This window comes from Fringilla coelebs (assembly GCF_963513975.1).
Source record: "Fringilla coelebs genome assembly, chromosome: 1".
In the NCBI taxonomy this organism is placed as follows: Eukaryota; Metazoa; Chordata; class Aves; order Passeriformes; family Fringillidae; genus Fringilla; species Fringilla coelebs.
In genome coordinates this window covers 136,997,432-137,015,523 of record NC_140028.1, presented here as the reverse complement: position 1 = coordinate 137,015,523, position 18,092 = coordinate 136,997,432, and the positions used below count along the sequence as shown (strand labels likewise).

The following is an 18,092-nucleotide window of genomic DNA, read 5'->3' as shown; positions in this document are numbered from 1 at the left end:
CACACGCCACTCAGAGTTATCACTTCTTGGAGGTTTGCTTTGAAATGTGAAATTAGGAATAACTGCTCAGATTTATACTTGGAAAAATTTACTTCTTGTTTTCATTAGCTAAGATAGAAGAAATTAAAAGGCCACCTAGCAAAAATAATTAGACCAGAATCTGGCTTTCTAGGAGTAAATTCTATTTTACTAATAATGTAAATTCAAAATTGACACAAGAATTATTTCCTTTACATTCTTTCCAAATTGTCTATGATTTCTATGATTTCTTATTTTAATGTAACTGCAAATAAAGCTGCAAAGCCCAACTAAATACTTTTATCACAAAGGTACTTTTAAATATTTTTCCTAAGTTAGCATTTAAATAGCAAATAATAGAAAATTAAGGACCTTTCAAGCACAACATAGAACATATCTTTGGCATCTCTAGAGCTATCCTGTGATCTATGTAACTCTTACCTTATATCATCCCACTGGGGTGGAGAAATAAACTGAGTCTGTGGAAGTAATTTATGTAGGATTATGTGTGGTTTCTTATTGAAATACACATGCTAAATCATGGGGAAAATGCAAATATGATTAATCAGTGACCTGACTAAAGTTTAAAACCACTTCCTCATAGTTGTAAATTTCTTGAAGTCAGCAAGGACAAGAGTATTATCCATCATCTTGCAGTTATCAAATAATAAACTGAAGTTATGCTTTAACAAACCATAGTTTCATAGAATTGTTTGCATTGTAAGGGACCTTAAAGATTCTCTACATTCAGCCTCCCTCCCAAAGGCAGTGCGTATTACACTAGAACAGGTTGCTTAAAACCCCATACAACCTGACCTTTATTACTTCCTGGGATGGAGTATCCTCAAATTCTCTGGGCAACCTATAAAGAATTTCTTCCTAATACCTAATCTACACCAATTCTCTTTCAGTTTAAAGCCATTCCTCCTTGTCCTATCACCACATGACCTTCTAAAAAGTCCCTTTCCATCTTTCTGATAGGGGCCTATAGGTACTTGCAGACTGCTATATTATCTTTCTAAGGCTTTCTTTCCACAGGCTGAATAACACCAGTTCTCTGAGTCTATCTTCATAGGAGAGGTACTCCAACCCTCTGATCATCATGAAATAGCCCAGTAAATTTTTATGATCTTAGGAATATGATTTAAAATACCCTGTCTTTAAAGTAACAATTCAATTTGGTTTGGTCCTAATATCAATAAATATGAACAAGTGTTTAAAGCTCCATCTATTTGTTGGAGGCATTGTGAAAACAAACCTTCCCAGTTCTGCCTAAGAAGACTTTAGAATTTTTAGGATTTGGCTAAACTTTTCTGAGTTACTAATTAGTGAACTAAAGAATCTTAACAAAACACAAGTAAATGTTACATGAGAAATGATTGAATCCCCCTTCCTAAACCAGGAGGGAGAGCCATGGACTGCAAATAGAACATGAGTAAAGTACAGAAAAGCCTTCCACCAGCCCTCAAGGCAATGTGCTGTTGAATTTCCTGACATATGCCCTAAGAGAATATTTTAACTTTGCCTCACTTCTTCTATTTATGCTAATTCATGTGGTGACTATAACACATTCTGCAATACACATACTTTCCATTTGTGGTTGCAGAATGTGATGAGAATTTACTCACTAAAATTCAAAGGAAAAAATCTACTTAGGATAATGCAACTAATTTTGAAAGGGAATTTATTTCATTTTTAATGACACTGATAATAAAGCCACAGTTTCTATTTTGTGTCAAGATCAAATTACAACAGTTCTATAATCTGTATCCTGAAAAACAGAGCATAGGCTTTATGTAAAAATATGCTTGCATGAGAACCTTTTGTATGAAAATTTTTTGTATGTTAATTTTGTATCATAAAAGCTAATTTTCATAATGTATAGAATTATCCAGCTGAGTAACAATTTTACCTATAAAACTCTTCCAACTATAGTGAATGCAGTCAAGAAGAAAACACACATCCTCAACAAATCCATTCCTATTTATTCCAGGGTGTAAAATTAATCAATTATACTACAAGAGCTGGGACCCCTCTTGAAACTCGGCTGATTGACACACATTCATACGTGTATCTGTTGAGAATACCCATCTATGGAATATAAAAAATTAAGGCCTGCTGTAAAATTCTATAACTATCTCAAAACCTATTGAACCAGCACCTAAGAGATACAATATTTTGATATCCCTCATTACCCATTAAAAAATCCACTGATTCCTAGAAATCATGGGATAAGGGCATTGACCAATGAGAAATGGGTTGATGACTACAATTGAATTTACACTTTGAACTATTGGATGCTGTATGATTAGTCATGTTATTGCTTCAGCTATTTTTATCTTTTCTCCTATTATCTTTATTAATCAACTCCGTAGACACTCCATAAACTGAAGAAGATAGCAGAGAAAGAACCCTTTATTACACTGAGTCACGGGGTGGACGTCAGAGACTGAAAAAGTTCATGCCTCAAACATTGATATGAAGTCTTCCTCATTACAGCAAAACTATACAAAGAAGCCATTGAAGCCCACCCCTTCCTAAAAATTGCCTGACTGAAAATCAATGCTGAGATTAGATAAAGGGAAATACATTTGTCACTCATCTGAGACCCAGGGAGAAGTAAACAAGGAAAAGAAGGAGAGTCAAACCCTGCAGCTGCACTGAGAATCTTCCCTGGCTGAGTTTGGGTTGGGGGAGATTACAGCCCACAGAAGCCAGGTTTACAGACTACGCCCCGAAACGCAGGGGAAGGAGGTTTGGGGGTAACCTCTGGTCAGAGGAAGCAAACCGTTCTCCCTTACACAAGCTGTGGAACACCCAACCCCACAGGCCACATGCAAAGGATATTCAAGTGAGAGGCAGCTGAGGGGGATGCCAAAGTGGTCCCCAGGGTGATGCACCAAATCCAGAGACAATGGCAAACCCCTCCCCCCCGCCCATCCCCCAGGGAGGTAGCTGGGTTTTCCTACCTAGCCTGAGGGTATATTAACCCATTGGATTCTATGCTTTTTGGGGGCACCTTCATCCCCAAGAAGACCAGCTGGAGAGGATCAATGGAACATTGTTGTGATCATGGATAGTGATATCTTCTTTGTTCTGTCTCTGTCACTCTCTTTCTTACCAGCCCCCCCCCCAACCTCTTTTCTATTTCTTTCTTTCTCTCTCTCATATTTACTATCAAATAAAACCCTTACTACTGACTTTAGCATATGGCCTCGTGTTGCATACAGGTAAAACCTTACAAAGGGAAGGCCTTGTAAAATCATGGCTCAGGCCTGTTACTTCAGCTAAGCAGAAAAGGACTGTGAGAAAGTGACACAGCTGAATTAGAGGTAGAAACATAAGTTATGTAACCATTGCATGTTCACATTGTGGTGTATGGTGGTTAGTTGAATTATGTTTGCTATGATTAAAAACTATGCAGCTGATGACTGGCTAATTGCTTTAAAAGGCTCGGTTTTTGGAATCAAGAGCTCTCCTTTGCACCTACCTGGGGATCCTGCATCACTACAGGCCCTCATCTCACAGTCTCATATGCGCCTTAATTTGAACAGAGGCATTGCTAATAATTTTAATAACTGAATCTCAACACCCTCTAACGCCAAGGGGAAGCCTTACTTTCTCCAGCCTTCTCTCACCTCCCAGTTCTGGGACTCCCTAGGGCCATTCCCACCAGTAAAGTCAGAGGAAAAAAAGGCTTCCAGTAATTCTGCCTTCTCTGTGTCTTCCATTACCAGAACATCCTTCTAATTCAGAAGTGACCCAACACTCTCCCCAATCTCCCTTTTAATGCTGCTGTACTTGTAGAAGCCCCTCTCTTCTAAAACCCTAACCCATGGCATTCCTCTAAGTAGGTCTTTCAAGAGGCCACAGTTGGCTCTCCAATAGTTTAGGGATCTAGTCCTTCCTAATGCTTTGCTTCCTCCATGCAGGATCCTGAGTTCCACCATCTCATGGTTACTACAGCCAAGGCTGCCCCCAAACTTCATATCTTCAACCCATCCCACGTAGTTTGTTAGTACAAGGTCCAGCAACATGTTCCAGCTGTGTCCCCTCCCTGCCTCTTGCCCACCCCCAAATGACTCTGTAGAGGAGAGTGAGAAACACAAAGACTTGACTCTCTGTAAGCATTGCTCAGCAATGACCAACCCCAGATGGTCCCAAGTCTACTACAGCCTGACAGTGACATGCACCAGCATAGCACAGAGATCTGCCACAGAGCGTTAGGACTTCTGGACAGAAGCAAGAGTGGTAAGTAAAAGGCTGCATACAGCTTTGGGATAAATAACCAAGGGGAAGGTCTTGGTGCCCCCCTGTTGGTATATGCAGCTCACCAGTCACCCTGAGGGGAGTGGGCAAGGGGTCTCAGGCAAGAAATGCAGCAGTTCTGCAAGTCTGACTTTTGGCACTGCTTGTAAACATCAATCTTCTTATGGCTCAGACCTCATCGGATACCAGTATTTTCTATATAGTACACAGCATAGGAGAAAAGAGCTATGGCTTCCCACAGTGACAAATGTTCATTGGCTATTTTCCCTCCCAGCCTGTGGTGGGGGGGCTGCTTCTGGAACAAGGCACGGTTATGGGTGTGACAGAGGCTGGACTGAGGACAACAAATGCCTCTGTTTTGTTCCAAAACCACTAAGAAACAACATTACGATGCCTTGATGATCTGGGTGTGCCCCATGCAAAAACAGTTTCGCTTTTGAAGGTAAAATACAAACATTCATAACATTGGATGTTTATACAGTAAAGTGGAAAATATATTAAACTTATAATTGCCTATCACCTTGATTAAAAAGGATTTACAAGGAAGACACATAAATAAAACAGCTCCTGAAAACATATTGACCTATGTTTCCTTATTGTATTGAAATATGGAGCTCAATAAACCATTACTGATTGAGGATGAAAGCTGTATAAACAGTTCAGAGTCAAATTAAATGGTACTTCTTTACAACCTATTTCATAAAAAATTAGCCTACGCAGGATCATAATTTAATCTTTGTCACCTGCATATTCATCTGCATAATCTAAAAAAACAGCAACAAAAAAAAACCCAAAGGAAAATCAAAAATACCACTTAGAACCTCCAAAATCACCGAGAAGATTCCATTCACAGACAGATATCATGTTGCTCCAGATGAAAGCATGAAGGACACAAGACAGACTTGACCCACTGTGTCCCCAAGGGAGAATTACCTCACTTACCCCTCAGCAGGGCGCTCCCCACCAGGGTTATGCTCTCTGGTGTGACAAGAACTATCTCTGAGGGCAATCCCAAAAGTGAGAAAGGAGGTAATTACACATGTTCAGGGAGACTTTGGGATAGGAATGGCAATATACTGCTGTAAACACATTCTCCACAGAGCTGGCCTGCCTGCCTGTTGAGGCTCTGTTCCATACCAACAGTCCTCCCTAGTCAGGTAGAAAGAGTTTGTCGCTTTTCAGTTTACTGGGTTTGTTTTAAACACAGCCCATTGACAATAATGCATGAGACAGTAAAGGGATTTGAAATAGTTCCTGGCAATTTGCCTCTCCGTATAATCTTGCTTTTACCATCCTAGAACCTTAGAATGAGCCAGAAGAATCTGGACAGACAAATGTTTGTTTTACGAGTAGAATATCCTTTAGAATACATTATTCTTCTGAACGGATTTTATGGAAGTGGCTTTTACTGATACTCTTGCCAGTGGTTTTTCAAGTCATCTCAAACTCTTGTTTGGAACAAGCAGTGAACAAGCTGGATGTTGGACCAATGCAGGTGGACACTGCACTCCCACTCCAAGTGGACACTAAGAATGTTTGAGAGGAAGGGAAGAGAAGGGATGGAAATGGTGGAAGGAGGGAAGGGAAGGGAAGGGAAGGGAAGGGAAGGGAAGGGAAGGGAAGGGAAGGGAAGGGAAGGGAAGGGAAGGGAAGGGAAGGGAAGGGAAGGGAAGGGAAGGGAAGGGAAGGGAAGGGAAGGGAAGGGAAGGGAAGGGAAGGGAAGGGAAGGGAAGGGAAGGGAAGGGAAGGGAAGGGAAGGGAAGGGAAGGGAAGGGAAGGGAAGGGAAGGGAAGGGAAGGGAAGGGAAGGGAAGGGAAGGGAAGGGAAGGGAAGGGAAGGGAAGGGAAGGGAAGGGAAGGGAAGGGAAGGGAAGGGAAGGGAAGGGAAGGGAAGGGAAGGGAAGGGAAGGGAAGGGAAGGGAAGGGAAGGGAAGGGAAGGGAAGGGAAGGGAAGGGAAGGGAAGGGAAGGGAAGGGAAGGGAAGGACCACTCTCAGTTAGAGGATAGTTCCTAACCAAGATCTGTAAGTGGAAAGGAAGGCCACTGGCATTACATTTGTGTTTTACAATTAGTAATCTGAGAGCATTGCTAACTGAACAGGAGTGATTTCCCTGGACCATATTCCAGGTGACCAGCAAGGATAAAGTAAAGGGTGAAGAAAAGTGAAGGTACCAGGGAAAAACCAAGGTAGGGTCAGAATGACCTCTGGTTTATTTTTGAGAAGTAATGTTGACTGTGGCTGTCAAAACTCAGGTATCAGAAAGATCTTTTTCCAAGGATGTGAGTCTCCATCTGACACGTCAGCATTCTAGGAAAAGCAGAAATTCCCCAGAAGGTTCTGCTATCCTGTATGTAAAGCAAGTTACCCAGGTAGTGACACCTCTGCAAACATTCTGGCTGACAAAATGAAAAGGACACATTGATAAAAATATAGAGGCACAGATAGAGCCAGATATGCAGACTTCCACGTTTGCACCAGCAACCAAAGAAAATATTACCCTGACATGCACACCCATAATAAATCAACATATGCCAGGAGAGACTGGATTAACTTGACATGGAGATAACTTCTCTAATATCCTGTTGGCACAGAAACACTGTGCAGCAGAAGATCAATGTTACATAAGTTGTGTGTTTGCCAGAAAATTTTCCTGAGAAGGAAGCATAAAATTTGCTTCCAGTAAATGAAATGGGAGGGAATTGAAAGGTCATCCCCTCCTGAGATAACAGGATGCTCACATCAGCCCCTGAGATGTCTTTACTGTTTCTAAGGCCTGCCATATTTGGTGCACTGTTGTTATCTGGTAGGACTCTAACCTTCCCAGATTAAACTATGTATCAGACACCTGGTGCGATTCATCCTGTGGAAGGGGAATAATCCACAATAAAGCCATTGTTGGCATGGAAGTGTTATCATGGGCTGTTATGACCTCATCTCATGTGCTGACCCCACATGAGATGATGTTGAAAATGGCTACTCCTGAGGAGGAGATGCAAAGTGTGGTCCTGGAGTGGAGGGGAGAGGATGACATGATGCACGCCATTTTCATCTAGGGGATGCCCTGAAAATGTGCTGCCTTCCTAGCCCTCCCTCTCAGAAGCCATGCTTCACCTCCTTCTGCAGCTCAGTGGCTTTTCCAGAATCCAGGGGTTGGTATGTATTAATTGCTAACATAACTAATGAAATTAATTTCCTTTGCAATTCTGAGTTTGTCAAGAGTTTTTTGTGCATGGGCATCCTCCTGAACCTGCAACAGTGTCTCTGAGCTCTAATAAATCAAAGTTCAGTTCATGTTCAGTACCAGTATTCTCTGATTTACATATTCAAAATAATACAGTAGTGTTTAAAATAAAAGCTACCAAAAAATTTCAAGTGGACATTGCCTGATCAAAGCAGGAGTAAGAGAGAGGCACTGTAGTTTTAGTCTGTGGTTTTCCTCCATAATAATGTGCACTTACAGTTCCTGAAGATCTCTGAGACCTGTCTGACCATTTTATGAACATATATGCAAACATATATGCTAATAAAAGTAGACTACAAAGATAACATACTCCCTAGTAAAAACAGCTGGTCAAAGAGGCAAACAATTTGCACTTCTCATGGAAGTTAGTTGGGAAATCATCCATGTACATTAAGGAAAGTGAAATGTTATGGACCTTTATAAGCATATACAAGTACAAAAGTTGATTAGGTTCTTTGATAGAATGATGTTCACGTTACATCGTATCATCACCTTCCAGGGTTTTATGCAATCTTCTTGGGAAATCTCATGATTACGAAATCACTGTGGAGACAGGAAATTTTCTTTAAGTCAGCTGGGGAAGAAATATTCCTCAGAATTAAAGTAATAAAATGTGGCAGCATACCTTGCCTTTCTAGTATCCTACACTGATAAGCTGAAATTCTGTTCATCATGATAATGTTCAATTGAAACAGACAGTTTCTATCCACTCTATCACCCAGAGAGTTAAAACACTTAGGCACTTTCACTCTTCCCAGAAACAAAAATGAAAAATCAAATGAATGCAATCTCATCATGCAGCAGAGGAGCCACTCATCCTGCCAGCACCCAGCACGTAGCAATTTCACAGTGTCACTGTGTGCTCCCAGAGGAAAGGAAAAGCACCTCCTCAACACGAATAAACATCTGTTAGTTCTGGGTCCTGGTGCCAGAATAACTTCTGGGGTTTCTTGGAAATCTTATACTCTAGAGCCACCCTAGAGGAAACTAGGAATTCATCCCCCATTCTGCTGCCCCATCACCCAGCCACTCCCATCATTCCTTTGTGGGCATTTTCCTGAAGGCCAAGGAAAATGTGATCCTTTCTGGCACGCTGGCTGGTGAAGGCACAGAGGCCACACATCTCCCACTGGCAGCCCCCAGTTTGACAATGAAACTGCTCCCTTTGGACACAGGGCTTTGAGGCACTGCATTTCCCAAATCATCTGTGGTCAAGCAACCTCAGAGCCACAGGCTGTCACTGCCTAGCACAGGTACCAAAGTCCTATTGTTTCAGGCACACACGCAAACATGGCAGTAGCTAAGCAGCCCTCAGAGTACTCCTGCCTCATTGAAATGCATGGAAAGGATAGGATAGGATAGGATAGGATAGGATAGGATAGGATAGGATAGGATAGGATAGGATAGGATAGGATAGGATAGGATAGGATAGGATAGGATAGGATAGGATAGGATAGGATAGGATAGGATAGGATAGGATAGGATAGGATAGGATAGGATAGGAGACAACTTCTCTGTCTTTGTCAGGTGCTATGGTGGGCACTGTAAAAATTCAGTTAGTGAAATTTCCTTCATAAATGGCACAGTCATGCCTGATGCTGCATTATGATGGAAGAAATGGGATAAAAGTCTTCTTGATGATAGCAATTTATTATTTTTATTCCTGTGTCCTGTGTATCTCACACAATTGGCAAAGCACTTTCCAATGGCAGCCTGGGTGCATTAGGAAATGCCTCCCTCTATTCTGGCATTTCAAAAGCAAGGCAGAAATAGGCCGCCTGAGAATTTGATAATGCAAGTGTCCTTGTCCTGGGAAAAGACAGGGACCAAGTGTCACAAATTGTATAACAAAAAATTCCAGCAAGACACTGTTACAGGCAAAAACTGTTCACTCCTTCAGGGAATTTCCATGAATTAATTTATTTGCCAATTTTAAATCTATTAAATACAGATTCTGGTGTCAAGGGAAAATGAAAAAAACCACAACCAACTCTGAGGAAAAACACTGCTTCCCTTTAGACACCTCTTCCTCCTGCTACCCTTTTTGCAACTCATCCCAGGCCATGCTCAGCCCCTTTGCTGAGGCAGTAGCCAGTGCAGGAGACTGAGGCCAGCACACACCAGGACACAGCTCCTCAGAGCTGTGTGTCTCAGCTCCTGGTCCCTTGGCTCCAGCCCCTGGTATCCTCTTCCCTCCTGCTCCAATAAGGACCTCTCCCCTTCTTCTCCTCCTGCCCTGACCTTGTTTCTCCTTTTGCTTGATCTTTACCACCCTTACTTGTTTATGTGGTCTGAAGTGGACAATGTACCTGTGTTAGGTACAGTCCAAGACCACCTAGAAATGAGGCCACTGGGATATTAGAAATTAGTTGATTGTATTGCTGAGTCCCCACAAACCTTGCAAAGATGCGAGTACAATCTGCTTAAATGTGAGGCACCAGTTATCTACCTCATCTGTCTTCTAGGCCTGTCAGATAGATAGATAGATAGAAAGATAGATAGATAGATAGATAGATAGATAGATAGATAGATAGATATAGATATAGATATAGATATAGATATAGATATAGATATAGATATAGATATATAGATATATCGATATTGATATAGATATTGATATAGGTATATAGGCTTTCCTTTTCACCATTTCTTTAGCATTGAGAAACACAAGGAAATTTTGCTGCAAATATCTACCTATGGGGCAATATGTCTAAACAGCAATTCACTGGGATTTCACTGTGAAAATTTCAGCAAATGCAACACAACAATCAGGAGAGCTTGTGCCTTCACCCAAAAAATACCAGAAAGTTGGCTGGTGAAAGTCCTGTAGAGCTCCTAGCTCTGCCCCAAGAAGCATTTCAGATTTTATCCTATTAGAAATTAATATGAGAGCATGAATAGCCAGGGAACAAGGACAAGAATCCAGGTTCTGGGAGAAGACTGGCATATACTTCTTTCTTCAAGTTCATTCTGAATTGAAAGTTTGTGGAGCAATCTTCCCATGCCATAGTGAGATTCCCAAGTCTTAGAGCTAACCTAAGGGCACCACCTGAGCCCAGTGTACTGGGTACCCTGACTGGATAGCTCCTGCCACTAGGCCAGCTCCTGCCTCTTGACCATCACCAGAGTTTGTCTCAAACTCCTGAGGAGCCAGAAAGAAACTAGCCAGGACCAGCGGTTAAATTTTTTCTGCCTTGTTGAGCTTAAAAAAGTCACTAACACTTCATGGCTGTTTCTTACAGCTGGACACTATCTCTTCATGTCTGTTGCAATGTCAGTGAATTCTCCACAACATGGTCTAAGGCCAGATTTTCCTAGAAATCTTCTTGGTGTCTGGCTATGGATAGGGGTGTCTTTGTGATTTATTCCCACCCAGATGTCTATTCTTCTTCCTAGTTATCTCCATGTAAGAAAGGCTATAATTTTCAGCTGGATAACTCTTTAATTAACACTAAGACCTAAATGTCTACATGACATCAAGTAGCTACCCCTTTTTCTGTTGACAAATTCCTTCTATGTAAACAGCTCTCACTCTAACATAGTGTCAATCCATTCAAGGAAATTGAGAACTGAACTTGGGAGAAGCTATCACTGGAGTCATGCTAATTAACACTTAGATTTCAACAAGTTAGGAGCTACAGGAAATAGTTTCAAAGTGTTCAAAGTGTTTGCCTCCCAGAGAGAAATTCAGAGCTGACATACCTGTCTCAGAACACCCGTGCATGGAAAAAGAAATCACCAGGATCCAACCTACCCCGAGTGCAGCAGGAGATTTTTAACCTTGCTCAGAGCCTGGCTGGCACTTTTATGCTCACAGGTGCCAAGCCTGTCTTCCCTAGATAGGAGAGAAGAAATACCTACAACTTTTCTGCAAGTACTGGCAGGAGAGGAGAGAAGAGAGTTGCTTCTTCAAAGGCAAGGAGAGGAAGTGCATGCCTGTTAGGTATTAGCTAATTATCTGGACTCCTGATACGACACACTGCCATATCTGAGCTTAATGTTCTCAGCCAGAAGCCACTCAAACCACTGTCACCAGTGTCAAGAACACCAGGCTGCAGGGTAGGTTTTGGACTTGTAAAGATCCTTTCTATGATTGCTACTGCATAAAGCTGTGGCATATCACACTAGTGATATTCTTGTGACTTGCCAACTGGAATCGCTAACCCTTGTTTCAAAGTCTGTTACTTCTTCTGCTGTCACTCCCCTGTTTTGTAAACCTGTGCCCCGAAAGAGCAAGTGTTCTTACAAGCAAACACTGCAAGATGCATATCACCACTGTCTGTGTTTTGCTCCCAGATAGGAGAATAATCTTTAGTGGTGAAGTAACAGCTGCAGCAGATTTGGAGAAAACAAGAAACAGAAGTCTAGCTTTTCTGATCACTGGCACCAAGTGGGAGATGCTTTGCAGGCTCCCTCTGGTACCATGGGCTGGCTGAGGCTATCCTGCAGGCACAGACTGGTGCAAGGACCACACTGGGCATACAGCACAGGCTCAATGCTATGTGATCTTAACTCCTCAACAGGCAATGGTCTCCTGTTTAGGATCACTACACCTCACCTCTCACCTTTTAATTCTGCTCTCTCCTTCTTCCAACATGGAAGCGAATTCTGTATTAAATATTGTAACACTGGCTTTATTGATTCTATTAGATATTGTGGAAGCCCCTTCCCTAGGCTTGTTCTCTGTTCATATATGCATAGATCACGTTAAATCCTGTTTACTACAGGGAGTTCAAGGTACTAGATACCAAGAGACAGCCCCAAATGTACTCGAAATCCCGGCTGTCCACTACATGTGAGTTTTCATGAGACAACTATGCCTGACACAGTCTTGATTCTAGATGCTCTTTCCACCTGCTGTACGTGACTCCTCCCCTCGTAACAGGCCCAGCACTCGTCTGACTCCCCAGTGAGTTTGTTCAGCTCACTATACACAGAAAAAGTCCATTTTTGCGGGCTACGGTAAACGGGGGGCCAGGAAACGGGAGCACACGGAACAGCGGCAGGCCACGGGGGAGCGCAGACAGGGGAGCCGGGTCTGCCCTCCTGCCCGTCCCGGGGAGCCCGTGAGTCACGGCGAGGGAGGGCCCCGGCCGCGCCCACCTCTGAAAGCTCCGCGTTACTTCCACGGCCCCAGCGGGCAGAGGGCGGCTCTGAACTCCTCTCCCATATTCTCTCCTCTCTCTCTCCTGTCCTCCGCCGGCCGCACAGACCGCACCGTCGGGCACCGGCGTGGGACGCGCCCGCGGCGAGGAGCCGCGGCCGGCAGCCCGTGCCCGCCTCGCCCATGGCGGGGCCGCGGGACCCCGCGGAGCGCTGCTCCTGCCGCAACACCAACTGCGTGGAGCGGCCGCTGCGCCGCCTCTTCGAAGGGCTGGCGAGCGGCGTGGCCGCCTGCCCCTGGCCCTTCGTGCTGGTGCCGCTGCTGCTGTCGGGCGGGCTGGGCGCCGGCTTCGTCTTCCTACCGCAGCGGCGGGCGAACGACATCGAGGGGCAGTTCACGCCGACCTGGGGGCCCGCCAAAGCCGAGCGCGACTTCGTGCGGCGGCACTTCCCCACCAACGACTCGGAGCGCTTCTCCGCCCCGCGGCTGCCCACCGAGGGCGCCTACGCCGCCCTCATCGCCGTGGCGACGAACGGGACCTCGGTCCTGGACGCGGCGGCGTGGGCAGAGGTGCTGCGGCTCAACGCGACCGTGCACGACGCCGAGTACGAGCGGCTCTGCGCCCGCACGGCCGGCGGCTGTGCCAGCCCCAACGAGCTGCTGTCGCGGCGGGGCGATGCGGGACCGCCCGCCCCGGGGAGCCTCCGCTTCCCCGTCAACGACAGCGTCTTCCTGGGGACCGCGCTGGGCGGCGTGGAGACGGACGGCGGGCGGGTGCTCGGGGCGCGGGCCCTGAAGCTGCTGTATTACCTGCGGGAGGACGGCCCCGAGGCGCAGGACAGCCGACAGTGGCTGGAGGGCTTCCTGCAGAACATCTCGTCCAAAGTGGCGGAGTTGCGCCTCGGCTCCATTCAGGTAACGCAAGGGCCGGGTACGGCCGTGCGGAGCCGCCGAGCCCGAAATGTCCGGGCAGCCCCGGCGCGGAATGGAAAGGAAAGGGACCGTGGCGGAAGAAGGCGAGCGCGTTGCGAGGGCCGGGGCAATGCTCCTCTGCTAACGTGATGTTTGACCTTGCCTGTGCGTTTGTACAAAGAACAAGAAAAGGGAAAGTGCCTTATCGTTTCTTGTTTTAATGGCAGGTGACTTATTTTACCTCGCTATCCAGACAACAAGAGTTCGAAGGAAATACCAAGAGTGTGATCCCGCTCTTCTCCATAACATATTTCCTGACAATTACCTTTGCAATCGTCTCTTGCCTAAGGTAAAATGTCTCTAAGCTATGGCCTAATGAGCAGTGATCTCTGCTCTTCCTTACCTTCCTCCAGTTGGTTTCTGCTCTTGCCGAGTGAAGGCGTTCTTGAAACTGCAGGCTTCCGGTGACATTTAATAATATAACAATATTTAACAATATAACAATGACATTTAATAATAGGCAAAAGGTATTTCTTTGCTTTTTCTTGTCTATCTGTGCATATTTCCTAACTGCTTAGATGGGGTTCATGGTAAATACCAGATAAATACCTGAACAAGTCTTCAGTGTAGACATGACCAACTTGAATGCTCACCTCCTAGAGAAATTAATCTTGTCCACTGCTGACACCTAGGATCTCTCAAAGCATCATTCATCAGGTGTTCTCTTCAGACAGGGTATTGTCTGGGAAATATATGACACATAACTAAGATATTCTTTGAAATGTTTTCAGACTGAGCTGTATAAGAAATAATATCTGGCTTGCAAGCTGTGGAGTGCTTTCTTCTGGCTTAGCTGTATTAAGCAGCTTTGGATTGATGCTCTTCTGTGGAGTGCCCTTTGTGATCACTGTAGCAAATGCACCATTCCTGATTCTGGGTAAGTAGAAAAAGTGAGTTGTATTCAGATACAAAGACCAGAGTGACATTAAAACAACCTAATGGTGTCAGTCTTTTCTGGTGTGAATGCCAGATAATACATTTTCTCCTGAAGTGAGTGTAGGAGATACCCAGAGGTGCAGCCCCTTAGAACACCTACAGAGGTAAGCAAGCCTCTCAGCTCAGCTCAGTGTGCCCACCGTGGGACTGGAGAGGGGTTCTGGTGCAAGGGCAGCTTTCCCCAGAAGACAAGGTCTGATCTAGATCCACTGCTACAGCAGGAAGACTGTAAATGGGAGAGTTAGCACTTCTGGCATTGTTCTAGTGTCCCTGGAAGTGTAGCCAAGATGATTAATCCTCTGCAGTAAAACATCAATGTACAAACCAGTCTCTGTCAGCTGCACAACTAAAGTCATGCACCATTTGGGCAAGCACCTCCCCCCAAGGAGTTGGTATCATTGCATCCTTGTTACACAGGCTCCTTAACAGCCAGTGCTGAACTTTCCGAGTAGTGTTGCTGCAATTAGATGATGTTTCCAACTACATAATGTTGCTGCAAACAAATTACTGCTTTTAAAATCCTTACTGTTCTCCTATATCATACATTCATCTGATGCTTTCTTGGGCTTGGTCTCATGCTGAGGAAAACACATGGAGCTCCCAGGTTGACGGAGGCCGTGCATCATCCTAAGATGTCCAATGCAAATGCCCCTTTGGGCAGGCATTGTTTCTTTATTTCCTGTGTAATGCTAATGCAATTTTTATTTACTTTTGCTTGCTCATCTATTGCAGTGGCTCTGATTACCAAAAAGCCCCTTTTGTATACCTGGGAAAGGGCTTAAGCCAGTCTCTTCAGATCTTCAGAAATAACATGCAGACTTTTGTCTTCCTTGCGTTAAAGCAGACAAATTCTCAGTACATCAGAGGATTTGCTTTGAGGGCTGCTTGCTGTCCAAAGCAGCTTGGCTCCCTGCCACCCAGGAGTACCTTTTGATGTGCTGCTTAATTCACCTTTGCATGTTTACTGGCAATTGCCTGTTCAGGTAGCAGGTAATGATTTCATCTCTTCTTCTGTGCTTGGCTAAATCTCACTCTGCTATTGGCGCAGCCTTGCTTTCCCTTCTGTGTGATTAATTTTCAGTGAATAGAAGAGCCCTTGACAACATGGCAAAATACTGAAAGGTGTGAGATAATAATCTTGAGATTTAGCAGAGGTGAGAGGAGCCCATTGGCTCTTCATTTTTGAACTTCAGCTCACTTACTCTGGCAACTTAGCAAAAACCCTAACCCAGGATTGGGTCTTCCTGGCAGGTTTTCCCAGGGATCTGTCAGGTAATGTTTGTGAGCACATCATTACAGAGGTGAAAAAAATGAGTAAGAAATCATGAATAAGTGCTGGAAAATAAACTGGAGAGAAGTGGAGGGCAAAGAGCACAAAAAAGTTAGCCACTGGAAAACTGGAATCACTCTTCTCCCGTGTGGTAGCGACTGCTCTTCCTGCCTGCTGAAGGCAGAACAAGACATTATCAGTCTAAGTTGCTGCAGTGCTGCAGGAGAGATTCCAGAGATAATGGGGGATGGTTGCAGTGGTAAGAATAGTTGAGCATCAGAATATGTGATGCTTTGAAATCTGTGTCACCTGCATCATGGACATCAGCTACAAGACGCTTGTCAGAGATGCTGTAGGTGTGCTCAGTCCTTCAGCGGAGTCGCTGAGGGATCAACAGCCCATCGGGTCACCAGGAGGTGCTGAAAGGTAATACATTCAGCCACACACAAAGGATCTGTTTTCCAGATTCTCTTGTAACTTGCATCAGTGCTCGAGCAGTGTTAGTCGCCCAACTTCCTTTTTCAGATCTTATGCAGAATGAAATGTGATAAATGTTGTAGTTTGGTTGGGTTTTGGTGGAAGCTGCCATTTGCAGTGCAGCATTAACAGTCTCTCCTCTTGCAGGGGTTGGCGTTGATGACATGTTCATCATGATTGCTTCCTGGGAACAAAGTTCAAGGAAAAAAGAGCAATCCAGTGTTAAATCTCTGCTGGCTGAGACTTATGCAGAGGCAGCACTTTCTGTGACCATCACCACTCTGACGGATGTTTTGGCCTTCTTCATTGGCACGTGGACTGCTTTTCCATCTGTGAGGTCTTTCTGCCTCTATACAGGAACAGCTTTTGTCTTCTGCTATGTATATACCATGACCTTCTTTGGGGCAGTTCTGGTATTAAATCACAAAAGGGAGCAAGGGAACCGACACTGGCTGACTTGTATGCGTGTGGATGTAGATACAGATCAGGCTGAGAACTCCTGCTTGTACAATGCTTGCTGTATCGGCAGCTGTTCTAGGCAGCCATCTCAGCCAGAAGGTGAGCATCCCATGAACGTATTCTTTAAAAAGTATTATGGCCCTTTTGTTACAAATAAATGGATCAAGGTGCTCATGGTGTTGCTCTACGGAGCGTATTTGGGTGGCGGCATTTATGGGTGTACTCAGATCAGGGAAGGCATCGATCTCCGAAATCTGGCAAATGATGCCTCCTACGTTATTCCATACTATGACGATGATGACAAATACTTCTCCACATACGGACCCAGGGTCATGGTTGTCATTACTGAGAGTGTGGATTACTGGAACGAGTCGGTGCGTCTTGGCATTGAGAGCTGCGCACAGAATTTAGAGAGCATTTCCTATGTAGATAAGAACCTCTCAGAGTCATGGCTGAGAGTATACACAGAACTTGCCAAAAGGGGTTTTGTAGATATAAACAGTAAGACTGACTTCTTAAATAACTTAAATGTACTGTTCCGTGTTCGTCCCAGTTTTGAGTGGGACATAAACAAGACTCAGGATGAAATAGAGGCTTCACGTTTCTTCATCCAGACAGTGAATGTGACATCAGCAGTGGATGAGAAGAATCTCCTCAATGAGCTGAGAGAGGCAGCTGAGCAGTGCAGCATTCCACTGAAGGTGTATCACCCAGCCTTCATCTACTACGACCAGTACCTGGTCATAGTGCAGAACACTGTTCAGAACGTTGTCGTTGCTGCCGGGGCCATGCTCGTTGTCTCCCTTCTGCTCATTCCCAACCCGTTGTGCTGCCTGTGGGTGACCTTTGCCATAGCCTCTGTCATAGTTGGCGTTGCTGGCTTCATGACGTTCTGGAACGTCAACCTCGATTCCATATCCATGATCAACCTGGTCATTTGCATTGGGTTTTCAGTAGATTTTTCTGCTCATATTTCCTATGCCTTTGTTACGAGTGGAGAGTCATCAGCCAATAAAAGGGCAATTGAAGCTCTGTCCCTGCTCGGTTACCCAGTTCTACAAGGTGCAGTTTCTACCATATTGGGCGTAGTTGTCCTGGCTGCAGCGAGCACCTACATCTTTAGGACATTCTTCAAGATCATGTTCCTTGTTATTTTGTTTGGGGCTCTTCATGGTCTTGTTTTTATTCCAGTCTTTTTAACATTTTTTGGAAACTTTGGCAGTTCACCTCACAATACCATGTCTAAAAAGTTAGAGCATAGGTTTAGAAACGATAAAGACTGTCCGTGAATTATTTAAATATAAGATTTTATTTATTTACCATGTGGAGGCTCAAATGCAGTGACT

At 44.5% G+C, this 18,092-nt stretch overlaps 2 protein-coding genes across 2 annotated transcripts in view; one reads left to right on the top strand and one right to left on the bottom strand.

The window, feature by feature from the left end:
- The window catches only part of LOC311156712 (mycolipanoate synthase-like), a gene marked incomplete at both ends in the record, with an annotated part of 26,855 nt that extends 14,038 nt beyond the window's left edge, over positions 1 to 12,817 (bottom strand). Inside the window, 2 exons of the mRNA XM_084210902.1 lie at positions 10,565 to 10,670; positions 12,392 to 12,817. Coding sequence (XP_084067028.1) covers positions 10,565 to 10,670; positions 12,392 to 12,817 — 532 coding nt within the window. The remainder of the gene's footprint in view (positions 1 to 10,564; positions 10,671 to 12,391) is intronic.
- LOC311159985 (patched domain-containing protein 3-like) lies at positions 12,762 to 18,092 on the top strand. Its single transcript, XM_084216404.1, has 4 exons — positions 12,762 to 13,547; positions 13,772 to 13,893; positions 14,336 to 14,481; positions 16,435 to 18,092. Exons 1-4 carry the CDS (start codon positions 12,816 to 12,818, stop codon positions 18,033 to 18,035), a joined length of 2,601 nt encoding a protein of 866 aa, XP_084072530.1. The 5' UTR covers positions 12,762 to 12,815; the 3' UTR covers positions 18,036 to 18,092.